Consider the following 19,662-nt stretch of genomic DNA (forward strand, 5'->3'; position numbering starts at 1 on the left):
TAAAATTTATTTTATCACTGGACTTGTTAAATAACCTAAAATTGTTTTATATGAAACTTGTATATTTTCTGGATGAGACAAGAAACTGAGAGACTCAGAAAATATCTTAAAACTATATGAATTTTTCATGCTTAAGGTCATTTCTGGCAGAATTTGGAGATCCTACGTAGAACCAAACAGAACCAGGTTGATTGTATATATGCAAGGCAAAGGTTTTACCCACTGTACTACATTTTTCTGCCCACACAACTGAATATTTTAAATGAAAACACAATATATCTGTTATAATTCCTATTTACAATTATACTATTTCTAGTATAATTTTGCTCATTTTTAGAACATTTTATTTCACTTGTAAACAATAGATACTCCATATTTTTAAGAAAATGGCATTTCCTTAAAATACTGATGCATGAAGATTTCCTCATTCTGTGGGCCTTGTCCTTCCTCAAGCACCACAAAACAGATGGCTCTCTCAGAATGTGTTATTTCACCACAAAAATTGTTTACTAGAGAGCAATTGTCATGATTTGAGCTGAAAATTCTTTGCTGCAGCAAAGCAGTCTTTATTCTCTGATATATAGGAAAGAACTTCAAAAATAGACATACAAAATGAAGTACTTTTATGGACAAAATTGTGTCCTTTTCTCCTCCAAATTCACATTGGAGGGCCAATCTCTCATGTGCTAGGGTCTTTACAGAAGTAAAAAGAGCTATACATAGTCATAGAGTGCAGCTCATGAACCAAGAGTGGCATTCATACATGAAAGGGAAGTCATAACAGAGAAAAAAAATACATAGCAACAAGATAGCCAGACAAAGATACTTAGACATCTTTAAGTCCAGTAAAAGGGCCTTAAGAGAACCCGGATTGACTGATACCTTGATCTTACAATGAGGACAACAGCACTGTGAAAAATAAATTTTTGCTGCTCAAGCCAAATATGTGTGGCATTTTATTAAGGTGGACCTAGCAAACTAATATATAAGCCTATAGAATGCAGCATTGATCTGACATATAACTTAGAGGTCTATTTGAGGTGCTTTGAAAATAAGATTATATTGCTTTAAAATAGTGTGCAAGAGCTAGAGTAAGAATAGTGCACTTGCTTTACAAGTAACTGACCCATTTTCAATCCCTGGCATCCCATATGGCCTGCTGAGCCCTATTAAATGTAAACCTTATTATAGCTCTGTATGGCTCCCATAACAACATAAACCAAAAAATAGTGTGGAAAGAATTTATATAAAATATAAGATACAATGTATATTTGGGAAACAGTATCTTTTGTATATTTCTCATAACTTGTAATTAAGAACGGAACTATTTGAAGAAAGTATAAAATTATTTTTGGTAAATATGTAAGCTTTTTAAATATTTGGTGAAGAAAATTTTGAAAGAATTCTATCAGTTATTCTTTATTTTGTATATTTCATTAATTTAATGTCTTCCATGGTTTAGTGCCAAAACCATGTTGTGTTTCCAAAATGTGCTACAACTTCTAATATTATGTTATAGGAAAAAAAATTACACAATTATTTTGTTTTCATAAAGAAAGATGAAGAATTCTTCCATCTTTAGTACTGATGAATGCCATCTGTCAGTCATTGTATATCTGATTACAACCTAGCTTTTATTATTTTTATTTGATCCACACTGTGACCCTTTAAGTTGAAAAATTGCACTATGCTAATTTGAGATATAAAGAATTTAACAAACTTTGTGGAAGAGAAAATGGCTGCATTTACTATTTGGGCATTTGAGGGCATTTCCTATATCTCACCTCCTTAAGTCTGTCATTATGGATCGAAAGCAATCAGTGATAATAAATAAACGAAGGAGCATGGCTGTGTTCCAATTAACTGTACAAAAAAGAGAGCAGGCAGAATTGAGCCCCTGGGCCTCAGTAGCTGACCTCTGGTTCACTTATATTTTCTTAATAATTAGAGGAGACACATGAAAAATCAGCTATTTAACTTAGATGGCCAAACTCACTTAAATTCAGAAGTGTGTTATTTGTATTGTTTCACTTTCTTTTATGTTGCTTAAAATTCTGAGAAGTAATGTGGCTTTAAATAATTAAAATGCCCTTCTTTCCTCTTCTCCCATTTGTTTATGTTTATGGAGTGACTGAGAAATATTCATGATGATAAGGCTGGAAATACAGAGATAATGAACACAAATTTTCTTTCTAAACCCTGATGAGAACACGAAGCAAATACTATTTTGCTTATGCACACAGATGAAACCATCTGGGAAAAGAGGATTATTTGAGTCAGGTTATTATGTCCTTATTACGAGTTTTCAACATAAAAATAGTTACTTTCAGGTATGTGTGGAATAGTACAAGATGGGAACAAGGCTGACCTATCAGAAATGAGTGAAATCTTTTTAGTACTGAAGTACACAGACTATGGCATAGAATGTTTAGAGGGTTGAACTGAGATAGAGGGTAGGAACATTAGCTTTTGTCATTCTGTGAGTGGCCTGAAAGAGAAAATTTAACGTAAACCTCTTCACTGAGAAATAGGATTTTCTCTTTAGAAAACACCTCAGCTGCTTTAGAAAAGCGGACTGATACTAAAAGGGATGGAGGTCGGGATGATCAATTAACAGTAGATTTTAGTGATTGTAAGAGGAAAAAATGATGAAAGCTTGTCAAATACATAATAGAAAATCTCTGGAAGGAACAAAAAATAGAAAATTAACCTGGATCAGCACCAATATTCCTCACATTCTAACAAAGGAAAATATGTACAATTGCATTTGCAACTGTCATTTACAATCTTTTAATTACAATTTGGCAAAGTAAAAATGATACTTCATATTGAAGCTAAAATTTATAGCTTCTACAACATAAATTTAAGCTGTTTTTATGTAGGAACAGTTTTCACAGAAAGATATTTAGAAAGACTGAGAGATGTGTGTTAGTTTATAATCATTTGTATTAGGTGTTTTATAATTTAGATAAATTAATAAATATATAGGAATAGAGAAAGATTGAGGAGATAAGATTAAATTCACACACACACACACACACACACACACCATTTACCTGGTCATGGCTCTCTGAATAAGCAATGCACTTTTCAAGGTAGCGTCTGTTTGTGAGTGTGTGGACTATATTGCCCATATTCCAATCTTCATCCTTAAATTCTTTAATCAGCTAATGCAAGAGAAAGAAAAAAATACAATAATACATTATTGTTTTGATGGTAACTGGCAATCTGAGGATATACATCTTACTCATCCAAATTATTTGACATGCAAAAATAAATGATTGCACTTTTCAGGAGAAAAGAGCCAAAAAAAGTATCTGCCCTGCTGAAGCCAAGCCAGCTGCATCCACCACCCACAACTGTCACTTCAACTATGGCACAGTTTCACCATTCATACAGCTCTCTGCAGAAATGATATGACCCAAACTATAGGTATGTCAGTTTGGGGGCTGACACTATTTTTTTTGCAATGAGTACAAGTGTCCCCCACCCTCTTCTAGTACTTTTGGAATGCCTGGCACTTAAGACTTTGTTCCACAACAGCCTAAATATAAGCAATACTGCATGTAATTCCTAGACAACCCCAATTTTTTTTAAAATACTGTCATTCTCAAAGGGACACAGCAATTTAGATGACAATGAATATCTGAAGCCATCTAAAGTTAAAAAACAATAGAAGAAAAAGAAGGATCACCTAGCAACAAGAACTTACTAAAACTTCTGACAATGACTTAATGACCTCACTGTGAGATACAATAATGTTCACAAATTTCTTATTGCTGTATTTTTTTTCTTTCTTTTTTTTCTTCTTTAATAATTTTGTTTCCTCTGGAAACAAATGCATGATGATCAACTATATGATACAAGCTCTTTAAATAAAGTAATTTATATTAACAAGATCTTGTAAATTATATTCTTATTTAAATGGGTACTATGAAATTCTATTTCAAATAAAGTGTTCATATGTCAGTGGTGTTGTGCGGCTGTTGGCTTTGTGCAGAGGTTGGTTCATTATACTTTTGGATCTTTGCAATCATTTTCTTCCTTGTACAAATGCTATCTCTTGATTAATGAATACAGTTAGTGCTGTTGAGCAATATGTCTTCTGTAATGCACACAAGGTGGAGATAAACTTGCTACATTTTAGGTCTAAGTGAAAAATAACTTAGCAGTTCTGTCCCCGTTCCTTAAATGTTGTAATTTAAAATAACTACCAGTATTCCTCAGCTTTAAGGCTAATCTATCAAGAAATAATGATCTTAACAGATGGCACAGCACCTTCAGTTGCCACTAAGTCTATAGTCTTGTATCTATACCACAATATCTCTTTGATGCAAATGACCTAAGATTGTAGTCAGATGATCCTCTCTTAGGTCATTGATTGCTTTCTCTTAGGCATCTGCTCTACATGTTATTTCTTCCCATGAAATGCTTCCCCTCCTAGTCTATCATTGTGAAACTCTTGTGTCTTGTATTGTTTTTCTACGTATTCAGGCATATTGGAAAGTCTATTTTCTCACCTATGAGATTAAAAACTAGTGCTTTTTAGTTGTATCCTGACAATAGTTGATCATATTTTCCCTTTAATTCAGGGCTCTCAAACTCGCGTCCCACGGGCCTTTTATGGCCCTCCGTACAACATTTTGTAGCCTTGCTCTAGAGGAATCTTTTTTGTTTTGTTTTGTTTAGTTGTTTGGGTCATACCCCTCAATGTTCAGGGCTTACTACTGACTTTGCACTCAAGGATCACCCCGACTTTGCCTCCTGCAGCCTTCAGGTAAGTTGTTTGAGACCCCTGCGAATTGATCATATTCTGAATAGACTCATTTTGTTCAAAAAGTAAACTGCACTGTGACAGGCAACACTAAAAGACAATCTCCATGATTACTGTTCCCTTGTATTCACACCTTTAAGTAATCTTTCACCTAGTGTATGGGTAGTAACTCTAAATATAATAGATGTTTCTTTGAAGATTCCAGGAGATCATAATCAAGGCTTTTAAGTTTCCAGCTGTGTGATAATTTGCTAAGTAGCAATAGGTACTAATTATTTGACACAGAAAATAGAGATTTGGATTGTTAGTATCCCCACCTCAGTATAAGTCATATAAACTTAGACTTCCCTTTTTATTAGAGGGTGAATCCTTAGACCCCTGAAGACAGATTATATTTGACTGCATAAAAGCCACACATGTTCATACCTAAATTTCCAAAATCTATACGTATATTCTTACATATCAGTGAAGATTTTAGAGACTTGATGAAGTATATTGAAATAGAAGAATATCCTAGATTCAATGATAAGTCCAGCTCATTTACAGAGTGTTCTAAATGGTATGCATGATGACAGTTCATGAATAATGTCAAAGTAAGTGCTTTAGAGATGATGTACTGCTTGATGGAAGCAGGGCCAGGATTCAAAGAAAATAGGTGGCTTTGTAGTCAGAAAAGGCAAAGATATCATGACACCCAAAATAAAGAAAATTTCGACTGTTTTCATATTAGCCTGGTAAATCTATTCCAGACGTGTGACCAACAGAACTAATATATTGTAAATGTAATGGTTTAAATTGATTGAAGTTTATAATTTTAATGTATTACAGCAAACTGACAAATGCACTAAGAAAACGTCTACTCTAGAAAAATCAGAACAGTGGGTAGGGATCGCTCTTTGCATGTAATCAACTTGGATTCAATCCATGGTACCTTACCTGGTCTCCTGAGTAACCCTGAGTATTAATGATCATAGTAGTAAGTCACCTGAGCTCATCTGGGTGTGGGTCCCCAAAATAATTCAAATACAAATTAAAAATAAAACATTGAATAAAATCACATACTTTCATAAAATATATTCAGTGGATTTAAATATAAAAGGAAAATTTTAAAATTTTCAACTAATAATTTGCTTTTTTAGCTTATGTCTAAAACATGTTTAATTTAGAAAACCAAGAGAGCAAAAGAATTCTCAAACTTCATATCAAAAGTAAATCTCTAAAAGTAATAAAGAGAATCAATTTCAAAAAGTTTAAAAAACAAAAACTTTTCTTCTGACTTATAAAAGTCAACATGAAAAGACAAGCAACAGGGCGGGAGAAAATATTTGTCAACCACAAATACAACAGGAGAGCTGAATGTAGAATGGCTAAAAATGTCTCAAACTGGCACAGCACACAAATAAGCCAATTAGAAAATGGTAAAAAACATGAACTGATTTTTCACCCATAAAAACTTACATATACCAAATATACAAATGAAAAGATGTTCACTGTCACAAGTCATTAAAATATGCAAGTCAAAGTACTGAAATAATAACATACACTTATTCAGATGGCTAAAGATAATAAAAGTGATAGCAGGTATATTGGTATATACAAAAACTTAATATCCTATTGTTTCTCGTAGGAACATAAAATTACACCTCCACATTGGAAAAGTTTAGCAATTTCTTTGAAAAAATATAAAATTTAATTTTAATGAAATACATATTCAACTAATGTTTAATCAATAAGTTTTGATTATTTTAATCCCAAATTGTGGAAAAACATAATCATTGAAAAACTCTAAATAAATACTTATAGAAGGTAAATGTATACGGTCCCAATCTGAAAGCAACCAGGAATCTTGGATTGAATGATGAGTAAACGATCCATAAATATATACAGTGAGGGATATGACTTAGTAATAAAAATAAATTCTATAATGGGACTGGAGCAATAGTAAAGCAGATATGGTGCTTGACTTGCAATCAGCCAACCTGGGTTCAATCTCGGACATCACTTTATGGTCCCTTGAGTCTTCTAGGTGTGATTTTAGTGCAGAGCCAGGAGTAAGCCCTGGTCACAAATAAGTGCATCCCCCCAAAGCAAATAAACATGTAACCAAAAAAATCACTTTTCTGATCCATAACATTTATTGGAGTCTCTAGAGTATTTTGATGAGAGAGTGATAATCTGAATGGTCATATATTATATGATTCTATTTAATTACATAATTAAAAGGGCAAATTTAAAAAAACATTTTAATAGAGTAAATATTAGTGGCTGCCAAAAGTTAAGGAGTGGAAAAATGGGCATAATTTTGCATATAAAGGCAATAGAACAGAATTTCTATTGATAAAAATGTTTTACAACTTGACTAGTATTGATAGGCTTGTGATATTATACAATATTTTCAAGGTATTTCAATTGTGGGATACTGGTTAAGAGTATACCAAATCTGATTATATGTTTTCTTATATTACCTGAGTACCTAATTAGCTTAATAAAATCTTATCCAAAATATTTATATGTAAAGACAACAATATATCACCTAACACCAGAAAAATTGTATCAAAAAATTCAAGAAGCAACCGGTGATGTTCACTGATGCAATATTGAAAGAATCCCCATATACATCTATGAAAACAGTATAGGCTTCTCAAAAAATTTAAGCTGTAAATAAAATGTGGACTGAGAATTTACTACTTTGCTACTGCCCTAAAAATACAAACCATTAATTTGAAATAGTTATATCCATACTATGTTCAGCCACACTTAGAGTAGGCAAGATCTGGAAACTACCCAAATGGCCAGTGACAAAAGAGTGAAAAGAAAAATATTCTGATGTGTGTGTATATTTGGTGTATTATATATATGGTGTGTATTTTTATATATATTCATCTAAAACATTATGAAAATCTAAAATTTGCTATAACTTTAATAGAAATAAAGGTTGAGAAGTTAAGTAAAAGAGAGGCAAAGGCAGAAGGTTAAATTCTCAGTGATCTTACTAATATAAAATATATAAAGAAACAAAGGTTGAATAAGCATATCCAGGCATAGCCCTGAAAGCAGCAACTGATGAAACCCAAATGGAAAAAAAAATAAAGAACAAATTAATAAAAATTAAAACTATACTGACCCACTCTTGAACACAACATGGTATTCAACTGTAAAATCTGCTATTAATGATAATAAGTAATAAATAAATTTAAAAATAATTAACCAATAGAAAAAATAGTATTCCCAGAAATAAATGAATGAAGTATTACCTGGATCCATTTATCTGGAATTGCCATGGCTAATCGATAGTCAAAACCACCTCCTCCCTGAGAAATCGGACAACACAGAGCTGGCATTCCCGAGACGTCCTGCAACAAAATTTACAACATTATCAGTTCCAGAAGTACACTTTTATTTGAACTAAATCCTATCTTCACATGTCACAGTAAGTAAAATAACAAGAAGTAGATAATTTTATAGTTTTTCAGTAGCAGAATTGCAAATATACAGGAAATTCTGGTAACACATCTCACTTCCCAATTAGGATTTCACAAAATGAACTATTGGACAATTTTGATCTTCCTTAGGATTGCATTGACAGAACACAATTAATAGAATAATTATTGCTTGTTAATAATTTCTCACAAGGATTTTTGAACCATACAAATTCTATTAGTCATGCTTAATCAACAAAAAATAATATGGAAATGTTTGCAACAAAAGTATGATGGGTACACACCTGCCTTGCATGAGGTCAATTGGGTTCAATGAATGGCATCATATATGTCCATTAGCCCCAAAAAAAAGACTTCTAAGGGAAGGACCAGGAGCACTAGTGGGTGCTCAAAACAATCAAACAAAATAAATACATATGGCTTATACATACATATGTAATATTTGCTTTCTCCTTACAAAGGATTGGCATGAAGAAATCGCTTACCTTCTAATGAAATGTATAACGTAAAAGGTGAAGCAATAGGATGGTATTCACTGTCAGTTACACTTGGAAATAATATTTGAAGTTGCCTAATAGATTAATTTTACTTAAAAAATATAGATACAGAGCTGTTTAAAAGGAAAGACTTACTAAAGAAAGCTTTTCAATTAGAAAGTCAGGCCTTCAAGAATGTCTCTCTAATCAGTCATGCTACCTCTAAACCACAAGCAGATAAATATACTTGTACATTAAGCACACACACACATTGGTATAAGGACCCTTATAATATGTGTTACAATAACACATTATAATACAAGTGTGATATATCAAAAACAAGTAGTAGCAATTCTAAATAAATATTAGCATTCAAATAAAGTACTTTAATATTTTCTACAGTCACTGCCTTAAATGTAATCTCTCTTACTGCTTCTTTAGATAAATTTGTTTCAAAATAAAATTCCCCATTTCCAGTTTCTATTCACTCTAACTGCGATCAAATTAACATCTTATGAGACAATGTGTTCCTATTATTACTTGAAATAACTTTCAATAGCCAATAATCAAAACCCTCAAATACTTTAAAATTCATTTTAACAATCACATTTAAACATTCATAATTTACTGTTTGGTTATCTACTTTCTTACTCAACAGCTAGCATATGAGTCACAATGGTTGCATTTTTGTTGTGACTGTCATTGTTTACTGATAAACTCATATTCAGGTTAAGCACAAAGCAAGTACTTAATACTTGCTAGGTGAATAGACTAAAAGTACAATCAGGAATATGAAGATAAATAAGACATAGCATATGATGTTGTGGACTTCATAAACCAAATCTAATATTAGAAACATACTTAGCATCATGAAATGATATGTGACATAGTTTCCACAGCGTTTAACTGAAGTACAATAGTAAAATAGAAAACTGCTATTGTCCACCATTAATTTACACTACATCAAATTCTAAATACTTTGTCAATTTGGGAACAGAATAAACAGAATCCTATATAATAAAAACAAGTATGGGGTCAAGGAATAGCAGAGCATTTGCCTTGCATGCAGCCAACCTGAATTTGAACCCCAGAATCCCATATGGTCCACTAAAACTGCCAAGAGTAAAGGAGTAATTTATGAATGAAAACCCCTAAAAACCTGGTGTGGCTACAAACACCACATCTATATGTTTCTTTCTGTTCATATATAGGGCATTTCGTTACCATAAATTACACACATATACATATATAATAAAATCACTGCCCAAATAATTACTTAGATTGTTCTCATTTCTTATGACTACTATATATAAGCTCTGAAATTAAAATAAACTCTGCCAACACTATTTATTTTTTATCGGGGATAGCACACTCGGTGACACTCAAAATTACTCCTAGCTATGCACTAGGAAATTATTCCTGGCTCGAGGAACCATATGGGACACCAGGGGATTGAACCAAGCAAGGTCCATTCTATGTCAACCATGTGCAACACAAATGCCCTACTGCTGCACCACCGCTCCACAACCTACAACATTAGTTCTAAAATCAAAGGAATATAGTCAACAATAAATATCTGACTTTGAATTCCCACAATTACATTCTCATGAAATAGAGGTATGATTAAAATAGATAGCAAACATATTTATAAGAAATCAATATCTTTGTCAATCAACTTATTTCTACATCATCCTGTTATAATTTATAAACAGAAAGATAGGCTACAGTAAATAAGTCATTAGAATATTTTATTAAAATAAGTCATAATTACACAATATATAAACAATATGGTTCCTTATAAACATTGGCTAAATGTGTATTAAATATCAGGTACCTATATCAGGCACTTAAATTATAAATACAATGGATTTAAAAAAGAATTAAAAAATAAGATCATATATGACTGATAACTGATAATGTTAAATATTATTATATAAATCATAAATATTATAATATATGATATGTTAAGTATTATGATATGGGGCCAGAGTGATGGCACAGAGGTAGGGCATTTGCCTTGCATGTGGCTAACCTAGAACAAACACGATTAGATCTCCTGGAGTTCCATATGGTCCTCCAAGCCAAAGGCAATTTCTATTTTTTTTTTGTTTCTGTTTTTTGGCTTTTGGGCCAGACCCAGTGAGGCTCAGGAGTCACTCCTGGCTCTGTGGTCAGAAATCGCTCCTGGCTCGGGGGACCATATGGGATGCATGGGATCGAACCATGGTCCATCCTAGGCTAGCGTGGGTAAGGCAGAGTCTTTACAGATTGTGCCACCGCTCTGGCCCCAGAGCCAGAGGCAATTTCTGAGCACATAGCCAGGAGTAACGCCTGAGCATTACCGGTGTGGTCCAAAAACCAAAAAACAATTATGATATTCTATACATGTACATGCTTTCCTTGGAAAGTTAATCTTTTTGGTGGCATATGGGCCATACCTGGGTGTGCACAGGCATAACTCCTGGCTCTACGCTCAGAAATAGCTCCTGGAAGGCTGGGGGGGGGGACCATATAATGAAAATCAAACCCGGGTCTGTTCTGGGTCGGATGTATGCAAGGCAAAAGTCTTAAAGCTGTGCTATAGCTCTGGCCCATAAAGTTATTCTTTATAAATACTATTTAAAGTGATAAACATAAGGGTAACTGAAATAAAATTTAAGTATAAAAACCATTATATTAAATAACAACAAAACATCTTAAAATGACCATGTTTCAATTACAACTGAAATAGCTTTGATTCTGCAATATGTAACGTTTCTATAAATAATCTGAGGGTAACTCAAATACATTTTAATTAATAAAAAACATAGCTACGTTTAAAAGCAAATAGACTAGAAATTTTAAGTGAAATTAATTTAATAGCTTCATTATACATCATTTCAAAATTTATTGTAGGATTTATAAAAACACAAATTTCTTATTTCTTACACAATATTCATTTTTTAAAGTTTCATAAGGATCAATTCCACATTCTGAAGAGACTCCCATTAGAAAAGTGATGTATTGAAATTGAATTAGTTTTCAATTTAAGTAGAATAAATTGAAGACAAATCTTGTTTAAAAAAGATCTAAAACCAAGTAATATAAAGTAGGCTAAAGTCTCAAAGTTTCATAGGTAGAAACACTGATAATCAGACAAGAGCTCCCTTGTTGATGAAACTATTTTAACTTGAAATGAGCGGAAAGATCAATATAACAATTTTTAGTTTCATGTATTAAATAATTGCCTCTTTTTCTTCATGCCCTCTTTTGATTGGTGCTGTTATTAATTGTTTGTAACAAGTTGTCATGTGTATTAGCATTACTTTGAATTGCCCTAACAATAATCCACAAAATAATTATCTTTTTAATGTTTGAATGATAAAATTCAAATACCGTATTTTCCAGCATATAAGACGACTTTTCAAACAACAACAACAAAAAGTCAACCGAAAATCGGTATCCCAAAAAATGTTTCAATATGCTGCTAAATGAAAATTGTCTGAATATTGCCACAAAACAAAGTTTCCAACTCGATTCTGCACCAATCACTGCAAGGCTGCTCGGACCGCCTCTCTAACTCAGCCAATCCAAGCAGGCTTTTGATGCATGCAAATTAGACAATGTTCTGGACCCGAATCTACACTGTTAAAAGTCTGCTCAGATTGGCCAAAGTCAGAGAGGAAGTCTATTCCAGTATAACCCTTGAACCTTTGCTTGTTGTGATTGGCTCACTGTGGGACATACAGTTGCAGCACAGGAAGGTTCTGTCTGATACAGCGAATATAAGCCTAAACCTATGTTTTAACTGCAAAATTAGGGGGTCGTCTTATACGCCCAGTCATTTTATACGCCGGCAAATAAACGGTATATAAGAAACAAAATCTCAAAATACAACTTGATCTTAAAAGACAATCAGCACAATAATTAGGGAGATTTTCAAGCTCTGGCCAACGAATGGAAAGAATATAAAAAATGCAGTTTTGCAAAATGGTATTATTCTGGGACTTATTTCCATATTACATACTTTTTTTTTCCCTAGGAATTTAGAGTCATTATTTGTCCCTAGAATGTAACACAAAGAGCCAGAAGAGAGTAACTAATTTTCTAGGACAAACAAGAGAAACACATTATTTAGTGGACTATTTTTTATTTTTTAAGAAATAATTTATAGAAAAAGTTTAACAAACAAAAAGTGGTACAGAATAAAAAACGTCATGACTATCTTCAATTCCATATAACTTTGAAAGTACTACTATCACTGTGTCATGCACTATACTTTGTACAAAACTGTTTTAACACATTACATTCAATTTTAATAATAACTCCTAGTTAGAAAACTTAGAAAACCAGAGGGATTTTTTTGTACTAAATCTAAATTAGCATAAGCATTTAACAATCTTCTTAATTTATCACATTTATCACCAAGAGGGGAATTGTCAATTATGCATATACCGAATTATATCATTATGGTGCAGCTTTGGGACAGTAAATCATGAACCTCCAGTAATCTTGAATAACTAGAGAACATTTGGCAATCCTAGAGCAGTAACGTAAACAAGAAAGGTAATCGCCTCAGAACAAGAGGCTTCAGAGAAGCTCACAAGCAGTGATCCATGCCATCTCTAATGATTAAACCAAAAGTTTATTTTAATGAGAGAAGTCCATTAATATTCATTTACTTACTCTGTTGAAGGTCTCATGGAAGAAAGACCAGTCCACTTATTAGGATATTTTAATTTCTAACCACTGGCATTTTTTTAAACAATACAATGATGACAAGTAATTAGTCTACTATCTCCTAATAGGAAAACACTAAATTCTAAATTTAGGGCCACCCATACAAGGTTGCAACACTCTTTGTAGTGTGCACCCTCATTAAACAATTATTGACATTATATTAATTAGATAAATATTATATGCTGAAAAAAGTTTCTATACTAAAGGTGTCAGAGGGTAGGAAATCACAGAGTCCATACCTCAGCTATCGTTATAGAATCTGGATACAAGGTGTGAACCAAATGATTGGCTAACATGAGATAAATCAAGGCATCTTCATCTACTTGTAGTCCAAAATATTCATGGTAATCACCTGAAAACCCTTGACCTAGAGAAAAACAAATTAATATGAAGACATTATGTTTACATAAAAGTGCTAATTTTATACAAATGCTCTAAACAATCCGTTTATTGGTACCATTTCAGTCCAACATCAAAATATAAGCCTTCCTACCACATTATTTTCTCATTAAATATATTATCTATCTTTAAAAAAATCCTACGTCAACATTCAGAGTAAAAAATATAATTCAATTTTGTTTTACAAAAGGAAACAAAATCAGTGCAACTCAAAAATAAGGAAAGAGACACCTTTTTTTTCTTTTTTTTAGAGCCACACTTGTGGTGCTCATGCATGGGAACTTGGTATATAACAGAGATTGTATTGCAATGAAATACAATAGTATAATAAGAGCTGCTGGAACCATTAGTATTTACTGTTAAAAAATAAAATAAGATACTGAGTGATAGTATAGTAGGTCAAGCAATTTGCCTTGCATGCAACTGAATCACATATGATTCTAACCTTGCCATGTGATCCCCTGACTACCAGGAATAATTCCTGAATGCAGAACCAGGAGTAAACCCTGAGTATCACCAAAAACAAAAACAAACAATGGTCCTAAAATAAAAAAAAAATGAATTACTCATCATACCCTATTACAAATTCTGAGTTAATTGGAAGCAAAACATTATTTTTAATTAAGCTTATAAAAGAATATATGATAAGACTTTGGAAATCCAAAATAGAAGATATCCATAGGACATTGGAAGAAAAGCAGGCTTTCTTTATGTCAATTAAATTTTTATTTTCAGTAATCATCCCCAGCAGTGTTCAGTCTAGCATGGACTGGTAATACATAGAGGCCAGTAAGGAAACATGTGGTGCCTCCAGCAAGAAAATCCTGTTCTATCTCATACTGAGCTTTCTCATCAGTGGTAATAACAATAGAAATAGTGATAATAATAGTACTAATTTAACTGAATATTTCAAAAAAGAACTAATTTTAAAATATAAATACAGCAAACGGAAGTTTATTACAATCATTTTGGTAGATTTTTGTCACACCTAGATATGATAAAATATTTCTTGGATTCTACTATATGCCTTTAATAATAAAAATCAAATGAAACTCATAAATTAGGTCACTACTATTCTATTATAAATGTTTCAAATTCTGAACTATAGAGACAGTACAATGAGTCTGCCACTTCCTTGTGCATGGTTGACTCAGGTTTAATTCTCGGTACCATACGTGGTTCCCCAAGTCATCCCAAGAGTGATCCCCGGGCAAAGAATGAGAAGTAAGCTCTGGAAACTACTATATGTAGCCTCCAAACAAAACAAAACAAATGATTTTTAAATAACTGTTTCAATGTAAGTAATATAAATTTCATATGAGAAAAATTTTACTTTCCTTAAAGCATCCTTCTAGCTCTACTTTCTCCTACCTAAATTTAGTTTTTATAACATACTTCATTCATTGAAATTATAGTTTATATCTACATATTATAATTTTATTAGCACTCTACCATTGGGGTCCAAAGTTGTGGTTTAACTTTATCTGGAATAAATATTCAGGGTACAGTTTTAGTTGTGCTTTGTTGTTGTTTTCCCATCTCAATGGGAAAATCAATTCTACAACTCAGAATATTTAGTCATTAATTAGACTTCCTAGTTAGCCATAAAAGAACATTGAATATCCGTGCACTTCAATTCATTTTCCCAATTACAAATCTCTTTGAAAAATAAAAAAAACTTTAAGAAAGAGAGATCATTCTGGAAATTGTACATGTTTAATTGAGGAGAATTTTTTTCTTTAATTTTTCCTGCCTACCTTTTTCATTCCCTCAGTAAGCTTCTTTCTAGGCTATACTATATCACTCAAAAAAGGTAGATTTTACAGATTCAACTTCTTTCCCAGGAGAATTCATGAGAACAGTACCATGACTAAGAACCTATAATAGAGCATTTGAATATAGTACCTCACCACATCCACATATAAAAATTCGTCAGTCTAAGGCCTTTCTCTTATCTTGATTACTGGTGGTTATAAATGTTTCCCACTAGGATATTAACTGTCTAGCATTTTATCTAATAGAAGACTGCTATTCTCGGATGCAAACTGTTTTGTACACATTTTAAATAAAATATCTGATTAACAGATTAACTAAAAATTAAATTAACTCACTATATTTAGATTTAAAATATTTTATTTAGTATATAATCTACAAAGAAACCCACATATTTCAAAAGTTCCTATATTTTTATACTATTTTCACTTAAACTATGGTCATATTTTTTTTAGGTTGGTGGGCAGTAGTTGCATTTGTGTTTTTGTACCAAACCTGGCAACACTCAGAACTTACTACTAGCTCTGTAGTCAGGGATTACTTCTGGTTGTGCTTGGAGAACTACCTCCAGATATGAGAAGACGGGGCTTGAACTCAGACTATTTTAGTCCCATTTTGTTCTTATTATAAGGATATGAACTAAATAGCTTTTAAAAACATTATTTATGGGCTCAGAAGATAGTTCAGTGGGTAAAATGCTTGCATTCCATACATTCAACTGAGGATCAATTAACTTGGGCCCACAAGTTCAACAAAAGTGATTTCTGAGAGCCAGAAAAAAGCATATCTGGGTGTGGTCCCCAAACAAACAAAAACCTCAAATAAAACATATATAAAATTTAATATAATCAACACAATTAGTAAATAACAGGTATACATTTTTCAATGAAAATTAACATTTGCTTTCTCATAAAATCACTTATACCCTATCTCTTGTGAAAAATCAAATGTGACTAGAGAAAAAGAGTTCTAAAATGGAACTAATACATACAAAGCCAGAAATATTCATTTAGTATAGATAAAATAAAAGCCTTATTGGGATATTTTGGTAAAATAAAGTCATTAATTAGGCCTGTCACACAGCAATTTACTTACCCATTCCATGATGGTGATAGAGCATAGATGTAACACCATCAAAACGAAATCCATCAAAACCATATTCTTCCAACCACCATCTCAAGTTTGAAAGCAGGAAACGTAAAACTTCCCAGCTAAAATTAGAGGCAAAAAATATTTAAAAAAACTTACTTCGTGTTTTCTTTACATATTACATATTGGTTAATGATGTGTATTAGTTTAAAATATAAATCTCCAATTTTAAAAATCTTGATGTTCAAAGATCTGTATATAAGAACCAGAAAACTATTAGTGATTATCCTATTAGCTTTTTGAAATTTCCTACAAAGGAATAATATTAAATATCTAAGCTATAAAATCATTTAATATTTGAAAAAATTACAAAATATATTTAAATTGGTCACTAAATGTGCAAACTCTATTTTATTGCAACGCTGTCACTTGAAAATTTATAAGGATTATTACCACACAGTACTAAAGGAATTGTTACTTATCTCTGAATGTTCATAAAGATTTTTCGTGTAATATAACCAGAGTTAATTTCTCCTTTGAGAAAACATAATTTTATTGTCAGTAGAAAATCTGTCTTTAATGTTTTAGCTGCTTAAAATATTGCCTCATGCGACAATTTTAAACATATGATTCAGAATAGAAACCAAATGAATAAGAAGACTAAAAATCAAGCACATGATATGCATTATTACATTTACCAGAATTGTTTTGTAAGGGTAAAGATAGAAAATCTAATTACTAAACACCAAATGTTCAAAGAAGTCTAAAGTTCTACAAGTTAAGGAGTGCTCCATCCATAAAATCAGAAAGAGAAAAAGAACTGTATAACTCAATTAAGAACACTGCACGAAACAAGCCTATTTCGGACAACTGGAAAGAGGGCATCATCAATTCGATTTTCTTTAGTCATATAGTTATGGTTGAGTTCTTTATCTTATTATAACTGCAGTTTTAAGACTCTAATACCTCATTTACTTTAATGACAAAGCAGTAATAGTGTACACAAATCTTTAACCCAGTGGAAATTTATGTTGTTATTTTAAACCTTCCATATATTAAAGAACAATCTGACATAAGTGGAGCCATAGTCATTACAAACACACTCAGAATTGTAAATCTAAACTTTGAGGAGAGTTGGGTGTTGGTAGTAATAACAGCTTGAAATAAATCACTCAGCTTTACAAATTTATTAAAAGTTAAAAAACAAATTTAAAGAAACTGGGAGAAATATTTATAAAACTTAATAGCTATAAAAGGGAATGTACAGAGCCTCAACTGCTAGGGCCAGCTCATGGTGAAAGTAGAATTATGTTTCTATTGATTTATATTCATCTGAGTTTAAAGAAAAAAAATAACAAAGACAAAAGATATGAGGGCCAGAAAAACAGCAAAGAGGTAAGGAAGGCATTTGTCTGCACATGTTAGGCTGGGTTTTACTTCTGGCATCATATATGTGGTCCAGAGCCCTATAAGAGGTGAACCCTAATTTATCTTTCTCTTTCTTTTTGTACTCAAGCATGGTTTGATTTCAGAACCGAGACTATTGTGTGGTGCTTGTCTTTATTGCTGTAGTGCTCACTGGATACTTACTTTGATATTTCTTTCTGTATTGTTGTGGTGTATCAATTACCTTTTTCATGTCCTCTCTCAAACTGAGGTTAAAAGCTTCTAGAAGGAATCTGCCCATTTTCAGCTTATTTGATTTATTTTTATTATTTTTTACCCCATTCTATTGCTTTTCTTTCCTTCAAACAAAGCCACATAACTCGAATTATCTAGCTTCACCTCTCAAACAGAGGGGGAAGCAAAGGAGGATACCAGGACCAAACAGATAGATGATCACTAATAGTAAGCTAGACAAAGAAGGGACCACCTACTCTAGCAGCCCGGGGGTGATGGTGGGAGATATGGGATGCAGAAAGGGAATGGGGATGGAGGGAGGATAAATTTGGTGATGGGTATTCCCCTGATTCTATGTTAATATGTACCTAAAATACTACTGTGAAAGATATGTAAGCTAATATGATCAAAATAAAAATTAAAAAAAGAAGAGGTGAACCCTGAGCAGAAAGTTAAATAATAATCCCTAATCTCACTAAATGCGGTACAAAAAATAAAAAAGAGATATTGAAAGATAACTGAATTAAAAACACTTAAGTATTCTAGAAGTGAAAAAAATGCTTACTTTCTTAAAAAAAATTTACTATACTATTCAAAGCTGAAAATATTAAATAATATTCTGGAGCAGTTTTAAACTCAGAAAAAAAAATGAAAACATAGCTCTCAAACATGCCCTAAATCCACACAGGCAGATACAGGTCTATGTTTTGCATTTATTCCAGTCCATTTATCATGATGAGATGGTGGTTCCGAGGACCTAAAGTTGTACACACATCTGCTATGATGTTCATATATGTGTTAGCTCTAGGGATAGTCAGGCTCACGCATCCGGTTGTGATGCTGACACACACAACCATTGAGTGACTTGCTGATAGTTGCACTCCTTTTGCTGTGGTGTTTCAAGAACTGTCCATTTGCTGTGTTTATTGGGAGTTGCCACATTGCTTTTACACATACACTTCCTGTACACACAGGGATAAGGAGTTCATTGCTATATATACAGAAGCCTAATATGGTAGAACCATAAACCAACTTGAAGTAGAGATCGGACCTCCAGACTTAGAGGAAATGCCAAAATTGAGATTCATACTCACAAGGCACTAGTGATTGACTTTACAACCACACTCTTAGAGAGCAGGATTTGAAAATGCACTGAACTATCAGTGGATAGACAGTGGATAGTATCAGGATAGACTTTTTCTTTGGCTAAGAGGAATTTCCTAAAGGGGACTAGTATCAGAGGATGTAGATCAGTTAGGTCCTTTAAGTTAAAGGATCTCCAGGGATATCCCCATTTGTGCTAGAAGGAGAGAAAGGACTGGGGAGCCAAGGTTCAAACCTGGGGCCTGACACAAGTTTTCCTGCTAGCTTA

The 19,662-nt window shown here is 32.6% G+C and overlaps 1 protein-coding gene across 1 annotated transcript in view; it reads right to left on the reverse strand.

The window, feature by feature from the left end:
* The window catches only part of GBE1 (1,4-alpha-glucan branching enzyme 1), a 320,203-nt gene that overhangs the window by 87,403 nt on the left and 213,138 nt on the right, over positions 1–19,662 (reverse strand). Inside the window, exons 8-11 of the mRNA XM_049785497.1 lie at positions 16,677–16,792; positions 13,649–13,776; positions 8,029–8,127; positions 3,057–3,167 (exon numbers count right to left, since the gene is read on the reverse strand). Of these exons, the coding sequence (XP_049641454.1) occupies positions 3,057–3,167; positions 8,029–8,127; positions 13,649–13,776; positions 16,677–16,792 (454 nt within the window). The remainder of the gene's footprint in view (positions 1–3,056; positions 3,168–8,028; positions 8,128–13,648; positions 13,777–16,676; positions 16,793–19,662) is intronic.

Source organism: Suncus etruscus, chromosome 13 (assembly GCF_024139225.1).
Source record: "Suncus etruscus isolate mSunEtr1 chromosome 13, mSunEtr1.pri.cur, whole genome shotgun sequence".
Classification (NCBI taxonomy): Eukaryota; Metazoa; Chordata; class Mammalia; order Eulipotyphla; family Soricidae; genus Suncus; species Suncus etruscus.